Source organism: Suillus subaureus, assembly GCF_016647635.1.
Source record: "Suillus subaureus strain MN1 chromosome Unknown BJ212scaffold_31, whole genome shotgun sequence".
In the NCBI taxonomy this organism is placed as follows: Eukaryota; Fungi; Basidiomycota; class Agaricomycetes; order Boletales; family Suillaceae; genus Suillus; species Suillus subaureus.
In genome coordinates, this window is record NW_024538587.1 from 150,490 (window position 1) to 164,256 (window position 13,767).

The following is a 13,767-nucleotide window of genomic DNA, read 5'->3' on the forward strand; positions in this document are numbered from 1 at the left end:
CCATAACTGTCGCCAGTCAGTTCAAACGAGTTGACCTCACTGCTTCAAGCTCGTTGCTGTGAGCTTGGTTGAGGCTAGTACAAATTGGATTGGCCTACCTCCGGATTGCATGACAATTCCGTCATCGCTGAACTTGTTGCTTTCCGTCAGGGTGAGCGTTTCGGCTCGTAGAGTTTCATGCTCTCCTGGATGACGTGTTCACCATGACTGTGCAGAGGACTGCACGAGAGCGACGTGTGTTTTCCGTTGTTGGCGCACGATATGTATTATGCACCTCACCTGTGAACATATCATGTAGACGTCGTGGCAGAAGAAGGAATCTCAGTGAGTCCGCTTATGCAACTTTAGTGAGCACGTGGTGCACTTATCTTATCTGCTTATAATTTGTCGGTACGTAACCTCGTTCATTGATGGCCTCCTTCAATTTCGCCACCTGGCCTCCCCAGCTAACTCCAGAGCAACTAGAAGCTCTGACGCTCGCCTGCAACTACATACGCGCTCTCGCATGGATTATTATACCTTCCACCTTCTCAATCACCATCCAATACCCAACCACGCATACCAACCACCGCGATCCATGCCCCCCTCTCACTCATTCCCGCGCCCTTCCCCCGTGCACAATTCAGGCTGCAAGAGGGCTACAGAGCGTATATAACGTGCTCTACTCACGTGTAGCGATGGATACACAATTCTTAGATACAGTGATGGGCGCTGAGGAGGGCGTAGGCAAGGCGGATGAGTTCACTGGGACGCTGTGGAGGGGGTGGAAGAAGATCAGGGAGCATGGCGTACCAGTACAAGTGGGTTTGAGACTTCTTTCTTCTGTCGCATGGCGGGGCGTTGATGGCGCGTAGCCGTTGCACCTCGGCCTATTTAGATCGGATTATATGTTGCATGCTGCAGAAGATAGACTTGCATTGAAGCAGGTCGAGTTTAATACTATATCTTCGTCCTTTGGTCCGCTTTCTGAGCGTGCGGCTGCTATGCATAGGTGTGTTCAGTTTTCCTGGATATCTTTCGTAGAAACTGATGCGGCATAGAAATATCCTGGCATCTACCTCCTACTTTTCTGCATCTCCACATCTTACTGCAGACAATTTTCCAGAGAACGGCACCACCTCTGGTCTCGCTGAAGGTCTCTCCAAGGCTCACGAAGCTTATGGCGTTCGAGAGTCAGTTCTAACTTCGTTCAAGTATGCATGTATTCGTGAACTTACATCGACCCAGCGCGCGCATCCTGTTCGTCGTGCAACCCAACGAACGCAACGTTTTCGACCAACGATGGCTAGAGTATGAATTGCTCGAGAAGTACATCACCACCTCTCCTACCATCCACAGACTAACCAGAACGACAGACATCAAATCCATGCTGTCCGTCAAACACTCGCTGACCTAGCCGTCTCTGCATCCCTCGACCCCTCCACGCAAGCACTCACAATCACCATCCCTTCCCCAACCAATCCCTCACCATACGAAATCTCCACGATCTACTTCCGCGCATCCTACACCCCCTCGGACTTCCCGTCACCCTCCTACTACGACACGCGTTTCCTGCTGGAGCGCAGCCGTGCTATCAAATGCCCCTCCCTTCCCCTCCAACTCGCAGGCGGGAAGAAGGTCCAAGAAGCACTCACACGCCCCGGGGTACTCGAGCGCTTCCTCAGTAACAAAGGCGCAAAATGGGGTACACGCGCTCTCGATCTCACAGCGCATGCAGCAGACATCCGAGCCACCTGGATGGGCATGTGGGCGCTCGACTCAGAGGATGCTGATATCGCCGCTGCGCTTAATCACCTCCCGGTTTCAGGACAAGGACAAGAAAACGTACCGCCCGGAACACGTCTCGCGCGCCTTAAGGCCCCGTCGCTCGTGTTAAAGCCCCAGCGTGAGGGAGGTGGGAACAACGTCTACCGCAAAGCCATTCCTGCGTTCCTAGATGCTCTGCCCGCTGAAGAGCGCGAAGCCTGGATCGCAATGGAGATGATCGAGACGCCACGCGGGGTAAGTGGTTACCTCGTACGCGCATCTCCGTCGAGTTCAGGCACAGACAACGGGAGTACAGAGAAGAAAGTCGTACGCGCAGAGGTTATCTCTGAGCTGGGCTTCTTTGGGTATGCGTTGTTTGGAGTGGGAGAGGTGGTGGAGAGGGAGGTGGGATGGCTTGTGAGGACCAAGGGGACAGAGAGTAATGAGGGCGGGGTTGCAGCTGGGTTTTCGGTGTTGGATAGTGTGGTGCTCGTTTGATGCATGTCGTTTATAGGATAGAGAATATGTAAATCTAGAGTCGGAGGCAATGAATTGTCGCTGGAGAACAGCGACTCAACCTGTTGGATTATTCTGCATCATGATGGAATACCAGCATCAAGGCCTGGCTTTCCGATGTACTCAACAAAATGAGTTGCACATGTAAACCCGAAAGCACAACTATTTCAAGTTAATAGATTTCAAGATGCTTATCTAGCGGCAGGCCGGGTCCGGAGTCCAGACAGAAAGTCTCAGTCTTCGACATACCCCTAGTAATTAGACTGGCAGGTATTTTGTTCCCACGCTTGTGTATCCGTACAAGTCTGAGACTCAGGAGTTTCCAGTCGATGCCCAAAGTCTGCCCGCCGTGTTACACCGTCCGCTGAAGCTTACTCTATCCCGGGGTTGTGCCCACCTTTCCCAGCCAGCGAGTACGTCAGCAACAACAGCCAGCACATAAGGCGTGGGTTCGTTCCGACCATTTAGTACTCTGAATCTACCACCAACAACCGGGTCATGCTCACCATGTGACCAGCCAACGGATGTTGGCGCCCTCTTTGACGCCTTACGAGCACACCACGAGCTTACAATAGGTGTTGGTTTAGGCAACTTGAATGTAGTCAGGCCTTGATAAGGAATCTGAAGACCGCCGTGCTTTCTAAGTACCTTCAAGCTTCCCTGATAACCGTGCCACTCAACCATGACGGCCACGCTTAACCGTTATGAACAGCCATACTTCGGACCACACCCAAAGTTGGTCCTCGCCTTCGACGTAGGCATTACACACAGCAATGTCTCCTACTGTATACTCAGTCCCGGAGAAGTTCCTACTATCTGCTCTGTCGACAAGTCGGTATTCGGATTCCATCAAGTCATGGTTTATTATCGACTAATGCGAATATTAGATACCCAGGCCAAGAATACATCGGAGGCGACTCGAAGATACCTTCTTTACTATACTATAACACGAGTGGAATTGCCTGTGCCATTGGTGCTGAAACTCAAGAGATGAATGTTATTGAAAGAGCTGAGGAAGAAGGATGGGTGAAGCTTGAATGGTATGTCTGGTACTATTCGTGTTCGCGTAATTGACCATATAAACACTTGAAAGGTGGAAACTTCACCTACAAGCTGTGCATCCTCAGCCTGCCTCCTATACCGATTGCCCGCCTCTTCCACGAGGCAAGCATGTCATTGAGGTGCTCGGCGACTTCATGCAATACCTCTTTCGTTGTGCACGCACTTATATTAAGGAGAGTTTACCGAATGGGAACGGACTTTGGGGGTTACTCGAAAATCACATCGAGTTTGTCTTTACCTATCCAAACGGCTTGGAGGGTCCGCAGCAGCGACAAATCTGGATAGCTGCCGTCTTTGGCGGTCTCGTTTCCAGTACGGCAGAGGACATGGCCCGTGTTCATTTGCTGAGTGAAGGAGAAGCAAAATTGCACTACGTCATCTATCATAGTATCCTGGCGTCAGAAACACTGTCACAGACACCAATTGTCGCCTCTGATAGCCAAGGTATTGTCATTATCGATGCGGGAAATTGGACTATCGACCTTAACGCCTACTCAATGACTTTATCCCCATTGATGATTGAAGAGATTGCTCCGGCCGAGTGTAAGTCTCATGATATTCTCGAGTCACATCTCATTCTCCATTCATTAGGTCGACTGCAAGGTTATGGATTCGTGACCCGCCGTGCTCGTGGTCTTCTTCAAGGCTTGCCAGCAGTTCCTGTTTTCTGTGTTAATTCCTAATGGAATGACTTGGCAGAAAAACTATCAGGCAGTCGTTTCGGTACACCAGAGATAGTACAGCAGATGACTGACATCTTCGACAAAACCACCAAATTCAGGTTTCGCAACCCGGAAGAGTCGTCATATATCAGATTCGGTACCTTGCGCGACAAAGATACCCAGTTCAATATTCGTTCTGGCCAACTTAAATTGAATGGGTAAGGATTATAGGCTTCTCGAGCCATCGACGTCTAACACGTGGCTATTAAAAGACAAGATGTCGCAGAACTCTTCGAACCTTCCATTGCTAGCATTATCGAGGCTTTTGAAACCCAAAGAATGAATGCAAGCATTCCAATTACAGTTAGTCATTCATTCATTGCACTTAATTGCAAGTGCTGTCAGTGACTGACTGTCCACCACCTGAAGATTGTATCATTCATGGGGGACTTTGCTGCGAGCGACTGGATGTTCGCAAGGTTGCAGGAATATTTTCATTCGCTTGGTATTGCATTCAGTCGACCTGATAACCATTGGTGAGCATCAGTAACCAACAACGGTTCAAGCTCACCTATCTTATTTTCAGCAGTAAGGCGGTCGCTGATGGTGCTGTGTTGTACTGTGTCGAACAGCTCGTAGCACTATAGCAACAATGTAGCACCCTGTAATTTCTTCGAGTTTGTAGTTTTATTCTCGTATTCAGGTATGGTTTTGCTTTCGAACCATCGGACTTGGGAAGCGCTGCCTGTGTAGGTAGAGATCTTGCTTGACCAAAAACTTACTATGTAGCCTGCTCATCCTGAAGGATGAGCCTGGTACCAGAAGTTCACCGCTCCCTCAGAAAATTGCTCGCACAGTGCAATGCCATTTGGGCCAGCTCTGGCCTTTCCACTTCCTCGGGCTACTCATTCCGCATTCAAATCGGTGGAACAACGGAATTTCTTTTGTCAGGAGTCCCACTCGATGTCGTTGGACGTTGATCCTCCGATTCTTTCCTCCACTATTGACGCCCTCTTGAACTTCTGGCACCACTGCACGTGGAAAATCTCCAGACATTTCTTTTCGGGCCTGCACCGCCTTCCTTCTCGGTTTGGGTGTGCCTTCATTTACGGCTTTTCCTTGCTCGTGGCTTCGGGTTGGAGTCCCTCTTCCTCCCCTCGGTACACACCAGAGCCCGAACGTTCGCGTAACCTTATTCTTTGAACACCACCTTAACGGGAAAACATCATGATAGGATGGGATGGGATGGGATGTTTCCTGGACAGCCGCTACACGAAGAATGTCACGGTCTTGTAAGTGTTGTCTTTTAATATCGCTGTCGGAGTCTGACTCAAAAATGTGCTTACGATCATTCTCTCGTCTTCCAGTGCATGGGCTGCTGTACCAGAGAAGAACGTGTAACATTTCACAACGCGCTCCCGATGCATGCGTTGGTAATTCTAGGGTGTGATATCTACCACCGACCGTGGTCCCGATACTGAACCACGTGGAGTCGTTAAAGATAAACATCGCTCTCCTAGGATGCTCGGGACATGTTGGTGATGTTTACATGGGTATAGGGATGCCAGGTTGGGATGATGTGAGCGGAAGCGTGTTCTTGGGGTGGCATGAAAACTTTTAAAGTCATGAGAGAGGGTGCGTTGTCTTTGGTTGCGTCCTCGGACTGAGTTGGAGCATTAAGATGTTTCATTCGTGTATCATACAAAGTTTCGCGCTTGTGGACACATGCTGCCAAAAAGGTTTCGAGTCGTGCTATTCCGGTTCGAGCGGGCGATCAAGTCGGTGTGATGATTTGAATCGATGCAGACAAATCGAAGTGTCTGGAACTGAATGTGAAGAAATCGAAGAAGGGTACACTTCGAACAAACACGCCGTCGCAGGACTTATAATGAATAGTGGGACTATCGGTGGCGTGGAGGGAAGCATTGTAGAATCATTGGTCTAAGCCAGCATACCAATAAAAGTAACAGGGAAACATGATACAGGAATAACCAAAGTAAATCCATAGAAGATACCCGCGTGTCAATCTATGCATATGTAACAGTTCGCGGGGAAGGCATATTGTGTAAGGCTGATGGTGAATTCGAAGGGATTCGTAGTGATGGAAAAGTCCGTTTGACTCTGACGAGTGATAGAGACGGAGACTTTCTTGAGGCTTTCGGACGTGCCTGGAGCAGGAAAACACCGAACACAATTCTGCAAAGGAATAAGAAAGTACAGGGCTGGCTCAACGGTCAAAATGAGCATGAATGAATGAAGGAAGGAGACATAGTGATAAAGGATTGAAGGCAGTGAGCAACGAGGCGTAACCAACGTGATTGGGTGAGACGCTTATGAGGGAAGGCGACGTCAAAGCGTCAAATAAAGGATAGAGTGACGCAGGGGAAGAAAGAAAGCTCTAAAGGATAAGGAAATGTATCCAATAACGTCGGATGTGAAAAATAGAAGTTTTCACACCAATGATGCATTCGAAATGACTCGCGCCTTAATCTGTAGTACTGGATCAGTGCGTAGAGGATATGCGATCCTTGCAACTGCGACATTCATCACAACGAGAGAGCTGGGTGAACAAAGGATTAGCATCGTGGCATAGGCGGCATTACTGGAAGGACTCACTCAAGACCCAAGAACGTAAGCTGGTCTTTGTAGCTTCATCACTTGCGTCCATCGCAAAACGGTACGATTCGAAAGCTTCTCCAAGCCTGCCAGCCCCAAGGAGTGCAAGGATCAGTTTCTTGTTGGAGGTTTTCCACAACGCCCCGATGTCCCATCCAAAGAGCTGCAAAACAGGCGCAGTTGAGCATGGGTGAGTTTCCGGTGACGTCATATTAAACGTACCACAGTGAAAGCCTCGCAAGCAGCAGGAGCGGCAGATTTAGCCAAGAAAGTGCTAGCCTTAACAGCGGCAGTGAAGTGCTCGATGGCTTCACTATGACGCGCACCTATTGGAAGCAATAGTTCCTAGTTGGACTCGCAGACTTGCCTGATGCATGAAGCACAGTCCCATCAGTCAGCGGACGAACATAAGTGTGATTGAGTACACAAGACTCACCACCACGACACCACAAGCGAGGGGATCTGCAGAAGGATAAGCAGACAACTGCTCCACACGCAGCAATGCCTCTTTGTGTCTGTTAGCATTGAAGAGCGCAATAGCCTAAAATACACAATGAAGTGCGAAGTACACATGACGAAAAAATCAACCTACCTTGATTAAGTAAAGGAACACAGTGGCATCCATATTTCCATGCGTGAACGTGAATGCTAAATCAAAGGCTGTCCTTGCGTCCTCGACAAGCTGCTTTCCACAGAGAGCAATACCTTTGGCGATATAGCCAGCCATTGATGTCTGTATGGCAAGGGACTATGTGACCATCGAAGTCAGTAAAATTTTAACCAGGGCGTGATGGATCTTTATCACCTTGTTTGCATCCCGAAGCGCATTTTCCCAGTTAAGTTTGCGTGCCATAACGAAAGAGCGGTTGGCATAGGAGGCGAAGTTCTTGGCGTTGGCGGTAATCTCTTGAGTGAGGACCTTTTCAGCGGTAGACAAGTCCCCTGTGATGGATGCAATACGGATGGTCTTGGTGATAGCGAGGAGCTCATCCGCGGTGATGATAAGTGTCTGAGTGAAAAAAGCTCAAATAGCGCCATACGAGCAGAGAATAAAATCATACCCTTGAAACAAACTGCTCAGACTTGGAGACAAACTGTTCCTCGGTAACAGATTGCTCATCCTTGGAAGCGAGCCGCTCATTCAACATAGACTGGACTGTCGAAGACGATTGCTGAGACTTGGAATCGAAGCTTGTGGCCGTCGAAACTGCCTGTAGAGACTTGAAATCTGAGCTTTCAGTCTTTGAATCAGGTTCTATAACCTTTGAATATAAATGAAGATATTAGATGAGATGACGAACGTGTAACTAATTGGAATTACCTTCAGAGTTGAAGCACGCTTTCGAATCTTGGAATTAAAAGCTGGAACCTTTTGATGAAAGGACACAAGATGAGATGGTGAAGGTTTACATCAATAAGAGATTACCATTGACTCGAACGCTGGCTCCCACTTCGGGGCAGGTTGTAGAACCGAATTAAAAATCTAAACGCAAGATGAGATAATGGGAGGAAGGTAGACCGACAGGAAATTACCTTTTCCTCGGAAGCGTCCACTGGCGAAGTACCCATGGGTGCCGTCCACTCTGTGACTTTTTTATCATAACCTCCGCTAAGGATGCGCGTGCCATCCGCGGAGAAGGCTGCGCAAACGACAGAAGAAGTGTGCTGGAAGATGGCAATAGTATGTTTATCAGAGAGCTGCCAGAGACGAACAGAGTTGTCGCTAGAGGCGGAAACTGCATGCGTGCCAGAAGCATTGATGGCGATGGAATTGACTTTATATGTGTGACCCGTCCAGGGAAGATCGACCTGCGTCCAGCTCGATGTGTCCCACTCCCTTATAGTGGGATCATGGTCATCTCCCCCTGAAAGAAGGCGTGTTCTATCAGGAGACCAGGCGAGTGACAATGTACCGTGACTGTGACCCTTGAACCTCTTTTGGAGTTTCTCGCCAACGTAAATTTGGATATCTTGGTCTGTTGCAACCGCAAGCATATATACGCCAGACCGCGCATACCGAACGCAGCGGACAGTACTACCGCAGTTATAATTTACGGGGTATTGCGTCCATGTTTTGGTGTTCCAAAACTTTACGCTTTGGTCATTTGGTGCCGACGACGCAGTGACGACGAACGCATCGTCTGGTGAAAAGTCCAGTGAGCGGACTGCACTGCCGTGGACTTTGATAGGTTTGGTGAGATATTCTCCAGTTTTTGTCTGCCAGGCGATGAGCTCTCCGTTCTGGTCACCGGTCACTATCATTTGTCCATCTCGCGATACCGCCAATCCCATGACTTCACTGGTGTGCCCCTCCATTTTCTTCAATACTTCACCTGTCTTCAAGTCCCATAGACGAACTAGCCTGTCTTCAGAGGAGGTCACAATCTGTTGACTATAGGGAACGTCTGCGACTGCGTAGACCGTATGTGTGCGATCTTCGAACACTCGAGTAGGAGTGACAATAGGAACGGGTTGCGCCATTTTACTGGAGGTTGGTGTTGTTGAGCACGGTTGAATGAACTTGGTAAAGTGATTTCGGATGTAGCTGAAGAGGTGCGTGCGCTGCACGTTTTATATTGCTTCATTTGACGCTAAACACGCTCTTATTGCTACGATTACCTTACTTGACATTTCAGATACGTAGGTACATGCTTCTTGAATGCCGCTACAGACAGTTATCCGCCCGGTGACATGTGAACCTCAGGCCATCGGCCAATGTGCAGAGTGTCCTGGACATTCTAGACATTCTGGATCCAGCCTTTCAGGTCCCCAGGTCCGCGGCTGTGTTCAGATGCATCTACTATGACCAAATTTTTGTCATATCCTGCTACCAGATTACGCTCCGGGACCTTACAGAAACACACCAGATCACTCCCAGGCATCTTACAGACTGCCACCAGATCTAATAGCGGAGGGACGAATTTTGGTGGCGCATAACACCAAGGTACCTATCAGATTCATGTCATACCATTCAGTTCACCTGCGAGGTGACAAATATCAACCTAAAGCTGTTATGTGCAATTGAGACTCACCAACTGATATCCTCGTCATCCGACAATGAAATAGCATCGTGAATGTCCATCGAGTCGTTGTCATTGGCAACCGGTGCACGGAATAGGATATCCAGGACACGAACAGAACGTTCAGGTGTTTACCAGGTATGGCCAGGTGCCTGCACATTTGCTGATGGGCTCCTCAGGCCGACCGGAATTTTGATAGCTGCGGGGTTCTTTTCTTCTCTCATGAAATCGGCGCCATATGCATGCAGCCAAGGGCATATCAAGCAAGGTACATACTTGCGGAATACCCGTGTCATACAGGACCTTACCGTGAGCAACCAAATTTTTGTCCACCCACGTAATCGTGCTGAGGTAACGTCTCATTGTGCGCACTGTGGACGTGACAGTCAGGACACTATCAAGAACTAGATCGGTGTTGCAGATGCAGGCGTGAGTACTTCACTTCAACAGAATATAATTCAACGCCCAGGATTGTGACGCTCAGATTCTTGGTCGCGTCACCACTGCCTATGTACAATACAACTGCGTTTCAAAACGTATGTCCACTGCGACAAGGCGGGTGCGACTTCCGTAAACTCAAACTTTGACAGAAGGCCCAGACTCCAGAGATCTACAAGCGAAAGAAAGAAGTCAAGTTTTACCCATTACCACGGTGAAGGCCAGACCAAGAGACATACAAATGCCCAGTTCCATCGGAAATGAAAAAGACAAGAATCCCGACAGTGCTTCCACGATCATAGTGTTATCACTTACAACTTGCCGGCGAGTGGGAGCTCTAGTCCTGTAACCAGTCGGGATAGGGTACGCCCCGAGAGACTATAAATGGGTTTTCTACTGCTTGTTAACCTGATGTCGCAGAGCACAGCTGTTGAGTGTACGTAGCTGCAACCGCATGCCTGTCTTTCTCGTCTTTGCAATGCTGTCATCGCATGGATTTTCGGAACCTCCTGACAGAGTATCACTTGGCAGGACCGATCGGGCTTCACGCCTGTCTTCTGGGATAGGCCGCCGCGCTCTTGCATCTGCTCATCATATCGCCCAATTAGGATATTCGACACTGCCACTTGGGAACAGATCGCCATCCTCGTGGGTACAATAATTCCTCTGTAGTCCTTGTTTGTTGCTCCCCGGCGAAAACAAGAGCAGCCAATTGCATGGCCAGGGGTCATCATCACGATCTCAGCCTGCCGCTACTTCAATGTCCACAACACAATCTACTCCAATAGTAGTACTCAGGCTACCGCACCAGGTGTACCAACCGTATAGTCACGACTCTTCATCATTGTTGGCTCGTCTTGTACCTCTGATTTGTTGCGTACCTTTCCCCAAGCACCGATGGTAATTGATGCTGTAGAATAATAAAAATTCTATTCTATCTCTATTCCTTTCGCCGTGTCTTGCCCTATTCCCGGCCGTCAATCGTATTTTCTCGTCGTGAGACTCATGCAGTATATCGATAATCTTTGCTAACAAGAGGAATGCTTCAAGGTATCCAAGAGAATGAAAGTTAAGGGACATTCTCTCCTCCGCTCATGTAGATATTCATTGCACTGTACTATGAAACTCAAGCAACCGACTGGTCTTTAAGGTGATGTCTTAGACTCCAAGAGCAAGATATCTTCTACCAACCTTCAAGTATCGATGATGGGTCCAACCAAGTAGGTTCATCTTGAGGTGTGTAAACGTATTCCGAGTAGACGACCCTATTTTGCATCCCTTATTTTCGCTCCATAGCTCAGCTTTGCCCAATGTTTTATTGACAATGATAGACCCGTCGGCTCACTGGCACAGTCATCTTTGCCATTGCCAGACAACCCATTCTCATTCAAAGTCGATCCTCGCGAGCGTATCTCGTGCACATTATCGACGATCTGCCATCAAGCATAGACGATGTCATCCCCAACCAGAAAGACGCCAGAAGTCATGCTCTGTGTGCGCAATGAATATTTTCACTCTCTTCAGACACGCATTTCAAATTTTACAAAATGCCAATCATGTCGCTAGAAGGACTGCTCGGTCATTCTGGTACAATCAGGAGTTATAAGTACTATGAGGTATCTGCAAACATTGAGGCTTCCTGCGGTGAGAAAAAACGACCCACTGGCGACTGCTTGAATCGCGTCACTGCATAACGTCGAAACCAACCAGGCGGCTGTGGAAATCAAACACGCTCGAGAAATGAAATGACAGTAAAATGAAATGTAAATGGGTGTCTGTATGCTGCAGTACCTATGTCCATCTGCATGTGAGAGAGATACAGTAGAGAGGAACCGCGAAACGAATCCACAATGGAAGGGGCCGTAGCTACAGGGTTGTTGCACGTGTCGGCCTGGCGCGGAGCAATAGGAGCAGTGGGTACTGCGGACGTTGACACCAATAGGGTGACAGGCTGAGTCTGCGGTGGCGAAGTCTGGGTCTGAACTGGACCTTGCGATTGACCTTGCTGCTGTTGTGTTGAGGGTGCATTGCCATCAGGGTGTCGAGGGGACGCGCAACAGAGAAAAAGCACGAGATGAGCCAACATTCGGACGGGTAGTGAATACGCAGGTCTTCCACCTGGTGTGGTAGTACCATTAGGCTGAGTGTTTGGGCGGTGTGGCAGTGGCGGAGGGGCAACAAATAAGACCTGATAGAAATCATCAGACAACAGAAATTGATACACCGGAGAAAGATATACCTCCCTGTCCCGCATTGCAGGTATTTCAACAACATGAGGAGTTGTTGTGCGTTGCGAGAGTTCGATTACTTCGCTGGTGCGAGGTTGAGAGCGGAAGAATGAGGACAGGACATCGACAAATGGACGTGAACTCAAAGGCGTTGTGGGATGAGGTCCAGTTCTCGAATCGGGCTGAGAGCGGGGCAAAAGTGAGGATAGACGAGCGAAGAGAGCGTGTAGATCTAACCCCGAAGGTGTGCAGGGTTGAGGTTCGTTTTCTCCATCATTGTAGGGCGGAGAGTGGTGGAAGAGTAAGGACAGGTGGTCTAGGAGCACCCGCGGATGTAACAACGAAGGCGTTGGGGTTTGCGGAAGTTCAGCGTTGTTGGGTCGAAAGCGACGGAGAAGCGATGCAAGGCGAGCAAGGAGTGCACTTGCAGAGGAATGAGGGTGGCCACCACCCGTTGATGAGGACTGAAAACACAAAAGTCTGAACACGAACTCATTTACAGAAATACTGATGACGCACACCATCACCGGCTTCCGTACCATCGAAAAACCGTGGTGAAAGTCCATCGAAACCCCAAAACTCATCGTGACATCGTGTGGCATCAGCCTGGGATGTTGTTGTTATTTAACAAATGGGAAGGCTTGGAAATACGTCACGTACCTCCAACAGTGACTTGTCACTGATTGAGGAACGGGGGGTGCGCTCTGGCTCGCCTTGAGATGCCTTCGTTTGAGCAGCAAATATGAGGTCAGTGAGGGAGTGGGTGATATATTAACACCCACAATGATTAATAGGTCTTCAAGACCAGCTTTTTTGAGAATGGCATGAATATCCCATGCGTACACATCTGTGCCACTGCCAGTGACTAGCACAGTTCCATCAGCAGAAAGGGCTGCGCATTCTACTCTCTTGTCATGCTGGAGGGGAGGTCCGACTTGGAGGTTTGTGTCGAGATTCCACAGACGCGCTGTTTGATCATTTGACACACTCACAAGGAGGTGGCCGTTTTGGGAACAGGTAATAGCGTTGACCCAGTCTCTGTGACCCTGCAGAGTGGCAATCTGCTGCCAAGTGGCTGTGTCAAATATCCTAATCAGGCTATTTGACGCGGAGATGAGTTTCTCTCCATTCCAGGCCAAGCTTCTAACCCAATGATCATGTCTGATTATTGTGAGCAGTGCGCCCGTCTTTGCATCCCAGATTTTTATTCCGTCTTGGAGTCCCCCCGTCGCAAATTTTGTCGAGTCGGGTGAGAATATCACCGTGTCCACCCACGTTTGCCTAGTCTTGATGGGACCCAGGACTGTCTTGCCGCTCTTGACATCCCATATTCTTGCCCCATCCTCGGATACGCTCAGCACTCGATCACCACTTGCGCTCCAGCACACTGAGTCTACACTCAACATGTGCCATTTCCATACGACAATGACCTTTGCCTTCTCCACGTCCCACAACCTCACTGCCCCATTATTGCCGCTT

At 49.0% G+C, this 13,767-nt stretch overlaps 4 protein-coding genes across 4 annotated transcripts; 2 read left to right on the plus strand and 2 right to left on the minus strand.

The window, feature by feature from the left end:
- Positions 1-410: 410 nt before the first annotated feature.
- Positions 411-2,542, plus strand: BJ212DRAFT_1525734 (uncharacterized protein; the record flags this gene model as incomplete). Its single annotated transcript, XM_041341731.1, has 5 exons — positions 411-800; positions 855-991; positions 1,041-1,172; positions 1,228-1,308; positions 1,356-2,542. The coding sequence occupies 5 exons, from the start codon at positions 411-413 to the stop codon at positions 2,242-2,244; spliced, it is 1,629 nt and encodes a 542-aa protein (XP_041189641.1). The 3' UTR covers positions 2,245-2,542.
- A 169-nt stretch (positions 2,543-2,711) lies between these two features.
- On the plus strand, positions 2,712-4,781 carry BJ212DRAFT_1376413 (uncharacterized protein). Its single transcript, XM_041336485.1, has 8 exons — positions 2,712-3,093; positions 3,150-3,328; positions 3,376-3,867; positions 3,916-3,957; positions 4,024-4,204; positions 4,259-4,349; positions 4,416-4,522; positions 4,573-4,781. Exons 1-8 carry the CDS (start codon positions 2,945-2,947, stop codon positions 4,631-4,633), a joined length of 1,302 nt encoding a protein of 433 aa, XP_041189642.1. The 5' UTR covers positions 2,712-2,944; the 3' UTR covers positions 4,634-4,781.
- A 1,122-nt stretch (positions 4,782-5,903) lies between these two features.
- BJ212DRAFT_1376418 (uncharacterized protein) lies at positions 5,904-6,638 on the minus strand (the record flags this gene model as incomplete). The annotated part of the gene is given in 3 exon segments (XM_041336486.1): positions 5,904-6,546; positions 6,586-6,588; positions 6,606-6,638. A coding segment is annotated over 1 exon segment (220 nt), but the record flags the coding sequence as incomplete, so codon positions are not given.
- On the minus strand, positions 6,517-9,379 carry BJ212DRAFT_572359 (WD40-repeat-containing domain protein). Its single transcript, XM_041343543.1, has 11 exons — positions 8,136-9,379; positions 8,029-8,085; positions 7,924-7,971; positions 7,664-7,864; positions 7,408-7,611; positions 7,308-7,350; positions 7,195-7,250; positions 7,039-7,143; positions 6,825-6,969; positions 6,603-6,765; positions 6,517-6,546 (listed from the first exon to the last, which is right to left on the minus strand). Exons 1-9 carry the CDS (start codon positions 9,081-9,083, stop codon positions 6,916-6,918), a joined length of 1,716 nt encoding a protein of 571 aa, XP_041189644.1. The 5' UTR covers positions 9,084-9,379; the 3' UTR covers positions 6,517-6,546; positions 6,603-6,765; positions 6,825-6,915.
- Between the last annotated feature and the right edge of the window lie 4,388 nt (positions 9,380-13,767).

Bases quoted from the DNA above. Each gene is read 5' to 3' on its own strand.
- BJ212DRAFT_572359 (XM_041343543.1), bottom strand. From the start codon at position 9,083: ATGGCGCAACCCGTTCCTATTGTCACTCCTACTCGAGTGTTCGAAGAT. The intron at 8,086-8,135 runs GTAATTTCCTGT...TCTTGCGTTTAG, and splicing joins TGGACGCTTCCGAGGAAAAG to ATTTTTAATTCGGTTCTACA. The intron at 7,351-7,407 runs GTGATAAAGATC...ATGGTCACATAG, and splicing joins CGCTTCGGGATGCAAACAAG to TCCCTTGCCATACAGACATC.
- BJ212DRAFT_1376413 (XM_041336485.1), top strand. From the start codon at position 2,945: ATGACGGCCACGCTTAACCGTTATGAACAGCCATACTTCGGACCACAC. The intron at 3,958-4,023 runs GTCTTCTTCAAG...ATGACTTGGCAG, and splicing joins CGTGACCCGCCGTGCTCGTG to AAAAACTATCAGGCAGTCGT. The intron at 4,205-4,258 runs GTAAGGATTATA...GGCTATTAAAAG, and splicing joins GGCCAACTTAAATTGAATGG to ACAAGATGTCGCAGAACTCT.